The following is a 9,930-nucleotide window of genomic DNA, read 5'->3' on the forward strand; positions in this document are numbered from 1 at the left end:
AAAAACTGCCGTTTAGGATTAAGCCATTGTGGGGCCGTATCCAGTGTCTAGAAGAGCACGTTTCCTAGCAACAGCTTCGACGCCGCTAGTAAGACATGAAATGTAAACAAGCTGACTTTATACCGTATGTAGACATAGCAAAAATACAGATTTATTATTAATGAGGAAAGTAAAATATGATTAATTGTTTAATTTAAAGATCACAATTACTGTGTGAAGTTACAGCCACGCGTAAGTGAATGTACTGCCTTTATTAAGTTATTTACCTATTAGAATTATCTATGCTTTAGCTTTTCTACAATGATCTTCGGATTATTATCTGTTTGGAATGGAATTTTGGTTTGGTTTTTAAAACTTCAGTCCGACTATTTTTTATTGCTATTTTTTATAAATAAACTGTATTTTATTATGTTTTTAATTCAACTGAAATACAGTGGTACCTCGAAACTCGACGCCAATTGGAGTTTAAAAGGTGTTGAGTTTTAAAGTATTTTTTCCCATAAGGATGTATGGGAAACCTGTTAATGCGTTCCATGGCCCCGTGGAACTGCACATATTTTAGGCTAATGTAAAATATTGGGGTTGTTTTTGACACTTAAACACTGAAAATAACACAAATATAATATACAAACACTGAAATACAATTAAAAACAGTTAAAAATCAATAAAACCTGCACTTTATCTTTACTTCTTTATTGTTTCCTTATGCTTCTTAATCGTGGAGATGCTTGAACTTGGAATACCGTACTCCGTTTAGTAAAGGTGCATTCACATGAGAAGCAGCAAAATAGTTTTACCGTTATTTCTTATAAAGTGGCGGTGCTAAAAGCTTAACGTGACATTGTACTAAAACAACGAGCGAGGAATTTCATTAATGGAGAAAACTTATGAACAGTAATAACTAAGAGAAGTTCAGAGTTCCTGTGTCGTTCTTTTAATACATTAAGTCACGTTAAGCTCTTTTTAACAATAAGCGTTTTAGACTCTCTTACCATTTCTGAGCACCCAGAACTATAACACAAGTTTAAAAGTGAAACAGGAGAAAAATCCAGCTAAACACCAACACATGTGGAGCTTTCAGAGTGGATTTGACGATTATTCCACACAAATGCAAACTCGTCTCATATTTGCACTTTGATGACGTTTTACCACACCGCTCAAGCCAAGCGCTGAACAAAGCAGCAGTCGCGCACACGTCAAGTTTAAGGGAAATGTTGAGTTTAAGGGTTTCAAGTTTTCGACAAAGGGCTTCGAGCTTCAAAGATTTTAAGTTTAGGGGACATGTTTCCAACAAAGTTTACAACATTGTCAGTCACAAAATTAATAAAGAATTTTAGGGTTTTACAATGTTGGCTTTTACCCCATAAAGTTGCAGAGCAACGTTGATTCAATCCCTATAGGTATTTAATTTCTTTTCAGCTACATCAATGCAATATTGCACATGTCAAAAAGAATTTTTTGATTACATGTAGCTACTCACACATGCACACACATTTGAAATCAGTTTAAATACATGTAAACTTTTAACATGTAAAGTAGGAACATCTGAGGAGAACCTGAATGTAACATTATTTACAATCTTTTAACCAATCAAAAGTTAAGGATTTGACAAAGCATTGTATAACAGTGCAGGTTAGCAATATTCAACCATAAAACAGGTTCATTATTGTAAAATTTAGTCTTGTTTTTAAATGGCACACAGTAGTTGCATTTGTAATTCAGTCAGAGGCTGGGTAAAATCACATACTTAACCCAGATTTATAATCCCTTTTAGGAAATGTCACACATTACATCCAAGAACCAAGCTGAAAAAGGAAGTTCCATGCCTGCCCAGCCTCCACCTCCCTCTATAGCCGTCAACGAGGTGCACACTGTCCCTGGCTGCTTCACAGAGTATGAGTGGTCATGTATTTTATCTCGGGAGGAGGGCGAGGAGATTGTGGCAGATATCCTGGATGAACTCATGAACTGTGTGATGGAAAAGTGTTATAAATTGCACTTTAAGAAACAGGTAATGTGTCTCAGTAGTGGAATCATAACCCCTACCTGCTCTGTGAAGGTTAATTTAACCCTTTATTCCTATTTTATTTCTGTAACAATTCCAAAAACTGATTTCCCAACCTGGGACTTCAACCGGAAGATTGGCGGTTCAAATCCAGCCTCTGTTATGCAGCCACTGTTGGGTCCTTGAGCAAGGCCCTTAACCCTGTCTGCTCCAGGGGCGCTGTACGATGGCTGGGTCTGCACTCTGACCCCAGCTTCCAAACAAGCTGGGATATGCGAAGAAAGAATTTCATTGTTTCAAAGACTGAACCTTTGGTGGATCCTTCTTTATACCCAATCATGATTCCATCACCTTTAACAATTCACCTGCTTATTGTGTAACTTAAATATTCTATAATCCTTTCACACATATTTTGACCCCGTCCTAATTTTCTTTTATAGTTATATAGTTAACAGATCTCAGATTTATGTAAAATTTTTGCAAAGCAACACAATTTTTCCAGAAATGTTGTTTGATGATGTGTATAGTCCTAAACATTTAAACAAGGGTGTCCAAACATGGATAAGTCAAAGCAAGGTACAGTAACATATTTTATGAAAATTTTGGGGCACACTTTCCATTTATTTGCTGAACTGAACTGATTGAAATTTGGAAAATATACATTTGCCATAACCTCTGCATATTCTGTCTTTTTATTTTGTCCAATGTGTAAAATTCAGCTAATAAACAATATAATGGGCAGTTCTTTGTTACCTTAAAAGGGGGTGTTAAGTTTTTTTCATATAAGCCTTAACTTTTACTCTGAATTTTTCAGCTAATACCGTTCTGCATGGACTGGGCAAGGAATTCCATGATCCAGGTAATAAAGTTGCAGTACCTAAGTCGTGATGAAGGGGATAGTGCAGACACCATCTCAGCTTTGCGGGAGGATACAGAACCTTCACCTTCAACTATAGATGCTTGGGCTGAAGGCTGTGTGCCAGTTATAAGAGTCTTAAACTTTTCACAGGTAACCAAATTTAACCATGACAAATCAATGACTATGTTTATATATAACTGCAAAAACCAAAGGACCAACGTTGCTGTGCATCACCCACTCTACCAATAGTGCCACTGTGCTGCCCCAAAAGTGTCATTTTAAAGGAAAAGGAAGTGGAAAAATACAAAATTTGTGATTTCCTTGTAACAATTATTATTTATCGTCTGTTTTACCACCATTCATTTAAACACAGAGAGAGCATTCAAATCATGTCAGTGATTTGTTTATTTATTTATTTATTATTTTCTTTATGCATTTTCTTCCCTTTTTCTCCCTTTAGCACGTCCAATTGCCCGATTGCGTCATGCTTCCTCTCCACCAATGCCGATCCCTGCTCTGATTGAGGAGAACGAAGCTAACCCACGCCCCCTCCGACACATGGGCAGCATGCCGTATGCATCTTATCACCTACACTTTGACGAGTGCAGTGCAGCTTAGCATTGTGTACGGAGAGGACACACCCTGAGAGCACTCTTTTTCTCATCTCTGTGCAGGCGCCATCAATCAGCCATCGTAATCGCACCAGTCATGGGAGAGAGACCCCATCCGGCTTAGTACCACCCATATCTGAACAACAGGCCAATCGTTGTTCATGTGGCCGCTCAGCCTTAGCCGGCAGGCAGAGCTGAGATTCGATACGATGTATTCGAGATCCAAGCTCTGGTTCCAGCGTGTTTTTACCGCTGCGCCACCTCAGAGGCCAAAGATTTGTTTATTGATACTTTTACTTAGAATTTTCCTGGTTGCAAATTGCACATTATAGTCATACATTTGCTACATTTATTTTAATCCAAAGATTAAGACAATGGCTGTGCTAAAAACAATCAACAATCAAAAATCAAATTGCTACACTGGCATTTCACTGTTTATGTGTGATTTTTACTCACAAAATGCAGATCTACACAAGCAAATAAACTAAATTTGAAGCATCAGCTTGATTACTGTGAGAAAGAACAGGATTGAGACATCCCTATCAAAAAGCACACCAAATATTATGCCAAATTAGTACACTATCAGCAGTGGTTAATATTTATTACATAGGACAAATCTTTTATTTTATAACATTTTAACATTTGTAACAAAAATAATATGACTTCTCAATTCAGATATTTTAAGTATGCTGTTTACAGTTGATGATCAGATTTAGTATTAGTGCTCAGTGACAAATGTGACTACTGAATGGATTACAACTTTCCAGTAATGCATATAATATTTATCATTTATACAGGAGGTTACGTCTGATAAACCAGAAGCAAACGTTAAAGATCTACAACAAAAGCAGAAATCCCAGCCAAAGAAGAATACAGTGGGGAAAAAACGAAGTGGCAGGACTGTAAAACTAATACCAGCTTCTCATGCAAAGTTGGAACTGGAAAGAAAACCACATCCACCCCAGAGCCCTTCACCAGGCGGGATAAAGTTTACACCAAAATATATCACAGTACCAGACATACTGACTAAATAGAAGCACATTAATTTCTAACAGGTGTCACAGTTATTCAAGAGCAACAATGCATGCTTTTTAGAGAACATGAAACTACTTATTTATCACTTTCAATGAATAGTTATTGAGGATGCTATCTTGACTACAGATATCTTTTAGTTGCAGCATCAGGATTTTATGCAAGCTGGGTTAATTAAGAAGAAAAGCTAAACAAAGAGAGAATTTGAGAATTCCAAAGAAATTGTTTTACTGAACAAAACAGTAAAAAGATTTTACTGTAGGACTATATAACAATGTTTATTGTATAAGGACTATATAACAATGTTTATATTTTTTAAGTAAAGTTTTCAGTTTTTATGGGTCATTTACCAATGTCATTTATGATTTTATTTATTATAAAACCTGAAACAAAATCTGTTCAACATTGACCCTTTAATTTGAAACTGAAAGGACCTGTGTTTAAAATCAACCAACATAATTTAACCTGGCATAGGTGTGACTGAAGAGGAGAGGAAATCGTTTAAAGGTGAGTGGATTTTGTGCGGTGCTGGTGGTGCTAATAAAGCCATAGTAGTGTTTTAAGTATAAATGTCCTTTATTGTTTTATAATTCATAAGTAAACTAGTTAGTAGTTTCAAATAACTAGCTAGTGGCATTAGCTGATTTTAGCATACATAAGCTCAGATTACTGAGCTTTCAACAGCCTGTCTTTTAACCGGGAGAAGGAAAAGTGATTCAATAATGCCAGTCCTAGCTTCCCTTCATTGGCTTCCAGTGAAATTTAGGATTGATTTTAAGGTATTATTATAGATTTTTAAGGCCGTAAATGGGGTGGCACCATCACACCTTGCAGAACATTTGCAAATTCAGATTCCTCTGAAAACCCAAGGTCTGGTAAACTAATGCTATTGGAAACATCAAGGTCAAAGCTCAAGAGCAGAGGTGATCAAGCCTTTGCAGTACCACCTGCTCCGATGTTATGGAACAACTTGCCTTCCTAGATTAGGACTGCACAATCAGGTGTTTTTAATACAGTGCTGAAGACACAGACTCTTTTTACTTTGGCATTTAATACCGGTTGAGGGACGTGGCGCTTGTAAGAAATAGTTTTAATATGTATCATTTTTTTAATAAATTATTTCTGTCGCTACCTAAATGAGTTAAAATGCCCTGTAAGCTTACTAAATTTCAGTTTATATAACATTAGATTTCAGTCATCAATAATGAACTTAACCTTTTTAGGTCAATCTACTATTGAAAATTATTTAGGTTTACTTTTTTTGGCAGTTTTGGGTGTTTAACTCAGGTTTAAAACATTTTGGTATGTTAGCATAGTAAAGCAAAAATGTTTCTTTCTACAACATGAACATGCCAAGTAGGAATAACATTAAAATAACTGCATTTTTAATTTTCAGAGTTATCCAATTTCGAAGCAACATGTAGGATATAAAAGGTTATGATCAGTAGGTTATAAAAGTCTAATAAAAACAGAACAATTACACCCTCTTTGGAATGAAAAACAATTCGAAAGATTGATGATTTCTACAATATGCTCAAAATTTCATATTGGTAAATTATTTATCCTGATAATGATACTTGCCATATTGCCAGACTCACAGCGATCACTGTGCAGATCAAAAGCATAATTAATTGGTTATTATGCTGTATTTACGTAATATGTGGCAAAATACCACGGACTGTGGCATTGTTTGTTTCCTATGGAGTGAGCCAGTGCCACTTACCTTGGTGCTGAGCTACCTTGATCATTGCATGCTTCGCAGATTCACCTCTTTGACGCTCGCTTTAAAGCTTGCCGCTGAACATTTGGAAGCACTGTTAATGAGACAAATTAATTATATGACAATCAAAAGAGAAGCACAGCTTAAACTGTTGTTTTCCACTTTACACCAGTGAATGGAACATGAAAGGAGCTTTGCTACAATGTTGAAAACATATCATTTATTTAATATAATTGATTTATACAGCTGTTAGGAATGGCAGTGGCTGAAAAGAAATAGGAAGACTTTACACGCAGTGTACACGAAGAGTAGAACTTTTGGATTTAGCTATAGTCGTTTTTATAGAAACTGACACCAGATGGCGCCAAATGCCTGCTGGTATGATGTAATTACACGTAACGAATCCCACATCAACTTTTATTAGTAATTAGTAATTATTTATCATGTAAACTGTGTTAAGAAGCTACATTTATCAGTTTTTATTGCATTTTTAAAAAGCATCCTTACTTATATGATGTGCTATAACCAGGGATGTAAGCTAGCATGGTTAAAACTGAACTAGATAACATGCCACATTAGAATGTTAGCTTAGACAAATGACAGCATAGCCAGAATTTAGTGCAAAACACAGCCAACTGATGCAAAGACTGTCTATACATGTGTAATCTGATTAGAGATGATCATGTGAGACTAGCTACACTTAACCAGCCAAAGCCTTCCTCCCTGGCCCACGTTATTTTCCTGACTTTTAACGCAAAATAAAATGTCTGAACTGGTTATAAAGTGGTTTATATTTTATATAAAAATATAAAATATTTATGTCTAATACCAATAAATTCTGAAGTCATTATTTAATTTACACAAATAATACAGTAAACAAAACTGATGCTTTATTAAAACTGAACAATGTAACCAAAAGAACTAATAAAATACAGCGGTACCCAAAAACTCCAGCAGCGCTGCTGTTTCTTATCCACTCATACCAGCACAACACACACTAACACACCACCACCATGTCAGTGTCACTGCATTGCTGAGAATGATCCACCACCCAAATAATATCTACTCTGTACTGGTCCTGGGAGAGTCCTGACCATTGAAGAACAGCATGAAAGGGGGCTAACAAAGCATGCAGAGAAACAGATGGACTACAGTCAGTAATTGTAGAACTACAAAGTGCTTCTATATGGTAAGTAAAGCCGATAAAATGGACAATGTGTGTAGAAACAAGGAGGTGGTTTTAATCTTATGGCTGATCGGTGTATAATGTTCATATAATTGATATGAATATTGAATATATGAATATAATATTATATAATGTGTTCAAACCATGTGTACAGTTAAGTGGCAAAGCCAGCATATGTGCATTCACCATGACACACTTTGCGCATGATACATGGCATAACAACTTACTGCTGGCTATGCCACTAAGTGGCTAGTTTGTGTGACTAAGTGGCTTAGTATTAACTGATGCCAAAATCATAATAACATAGCTCAACACAGCATGTAGGTATTTAACTATAAATGAATAAAATATATGCAGTTTATATATATATATATATATATATATATATATATATATATATATATATATATATATGTATATATATATATATATATATATATATATATATATATATATATATATATATATATATATATAAATATAACAGAATAAAAATATAATAAAATATATGCAGTTAAAAAAACTACATATATAAAAAAAAAATATATATATACAGTATATATATACTGTATATATATACTGTATATATATACTGTATATATATATATATATATATATATATATATATTAGGGCTGTCGAAGTTAACGCGATAATAACGCATTAACGCAATCTCAATTTAACGCGATTAAGATAAATAGTGCCATTAACGCAAATTCTATTTCATGTTGAGACTTGACTGGTAGAACAAACGTTTTAATGTCGGACATGTCACCGTTTTTCATTTGCGGTTTGTTAACAAAATGTAAAAGAGCGTCGTAGCATCTGCACTTGCATAATAAAGAAATGAATACACGCTATATTCACAAGTTGTCGGGAGCAGAACACTTTATTAACTTATTCTGTTACGGTAAAGAATACCGGACAGCTGAGTCAAGCACGTTGTCCATGAACTATGGAAGCCCCAAAGGGTCAAAACACACTCACTTCGTGTAGAAACGTCCATCAAACCATTGGATAGTATTACTGCCTAGTATGTGAGTGAATAAAACTCCCTTACAGTTTTCTCTTGTCCCAGCAGTTTTTAACATCAGTACATTTAGCATAAAATGTGTTCACCATTTTAATTGTAACATTTCACTTAAAAAACCTTGTTTTCTATAACATTTACACAGATTTTTTTTAATGCGATTAATCGCGATTAACTATACGAAATTCTGAGATTAATCGCGATTAAAAATTTTAATCGTTTGACAGCCCTAATATATATATATATATATATATATATATATATATATATATATATATATAAATAAAAATATAATAAAATATATGCAGTTTTACGGGACCATGGAACACATTAAAAGGGTTTCCCATACATCATAACAGGAAAAAAAATCATTGAAACTCAAGACCTTTAAACTCAACACCACTGCCAGACCCAATAGACCTTGAGTTTCAAGGTACCACTGTATCTACAAAAGTAATTAGATGCTATACTCAACAAATTTATCTTTAAGTTATGCCAGCTAGTGTTTCTTCTTGTTATGACCGTGCTATTGTGAACATGCCAGTGTGCTTTAAAGCATTAAGAACATTAACATAAAAGGAAACAATTGGGAATTGTCTAGAGCAGTACATACATACATTTACTATGAATTAAATGTTGTTAGATAAGTGGGCTTAATGCTTTTCTCTGCAGAATCTAAATTCTACGTAGCATGTAAAACCTGTGGTAGTTTTATGTTGAACCAGCTGGTTATTTCTATTTTTATTATTTTAAAAAAAATCAGTGGGTAATGTACACATAGCTGAAAGAAGTTGCTTATTTGATTAAATGTTGAAGCAGCATACCCACACCTTAATAATGTAGGCCAACAATGGCGCCACTGCAGTTTCTCAGCTGCCTTGATTTGTGTACAAATACCAAGGCTTTGCTCTGCCATGCTAACACATGCCAGCTCCCTGATTTTACATTTTATTTTAAATTTGCTTTAATAATGAAAGTGTGTTTTAAGTGGCAATTAATTACACTTTTTGACCATTTGCCATGAAACCAATCTTTCTGCTTGTTTCACAGTTGACTTTGTAACTGTAGGTTTTTCAGCCATTCCACATACAGTATTGCGACTCTCCAGAGATGTCTGGCAGGCTGATTTTACTGTCCAAGTCTTCAACGTGCTTTTCCTCTAAACTCAGACAGACAGAGAGTTAAAGCAGCACAATGCAAGCGCCTGGCTTGAGTAAAGTGTCATGCTGTATGACGTATTCCCATTCGACTCTTTTCCTTGGCACAAACGAGTAAAGTTCATACTTTCTAGTGGTTAGGGTGCATATTTTCTGAGATGGTCCCGTGATTTTATAGGACCTGGCTATAGGCTGAATTTTCGTCAAAGTCACGTAAACAGGAGACTTGCAATTGTGGTTGCCATGGAGAAATTGTGTGATGTGGGGGAAAATACACACAAATCCAGCAGAATTTCCAGTAACAGTTTAAGGGGGAAGTTGCCACAGATGTT

General features: G+C 35.1%; 1 protein-coding gene across 2 annotated transcripts; it reads left to right on the top strand.

The window, feature by feature from the left end:
• The first annotated feature begins 60 nt into the window (after positions 1-60).
• LOC134335557 (uncharacterized protein C2orf81) lies at positions 61-4,527 on the top strand. Of its 2 annotated transcripts, none has more exons than XM_063018112.1 (4): positions 61-102; positions 1,775-2,011; positions 2,820-3,014; positions 4,273-4,527. In XM_063018112.1, the coding sequence occupies exons 2-4, from the start codon at positions 1,778-1,780 to the stop codon at positions 4,507-4,509; spliced, it is 666 nt and encodes a 221-aa protein (XP_062874182.1). In that variant the 5' UTR covers positions 61-102; positions 1,775-1,777; the 3' UTR covers positions 4,510-4,527. The 2 variants fall into 2 exon arrangements, with proteins under 2 accessions (XP_062874182.1, XP_062874181.1); XM_063018111.1 differs by lacking the exon at positions 61-102 and adding an exon at positions 137-231.
• The last annotated feature ends 5,403 nt before the right edge of the window (positions 4,528-9,930 follow it).

This window comes from Trichomycterus rosablanca, chromosome 21 (genome assembly GCF_030014385.1).
Source record: "Trichomycterus rosablanca isolate fTriRos1 chromosome 21, fTriRos1.hap1, whole genome shotgun sequence".
NCBI classification, from domain to species: domain Eukaryota; kingdom Metazoa; phylum Chordata; class Actinopteri; order Siluriformes; family Trichomycteridae; genus Trichomycterus; species Trichomycterus rosablanca.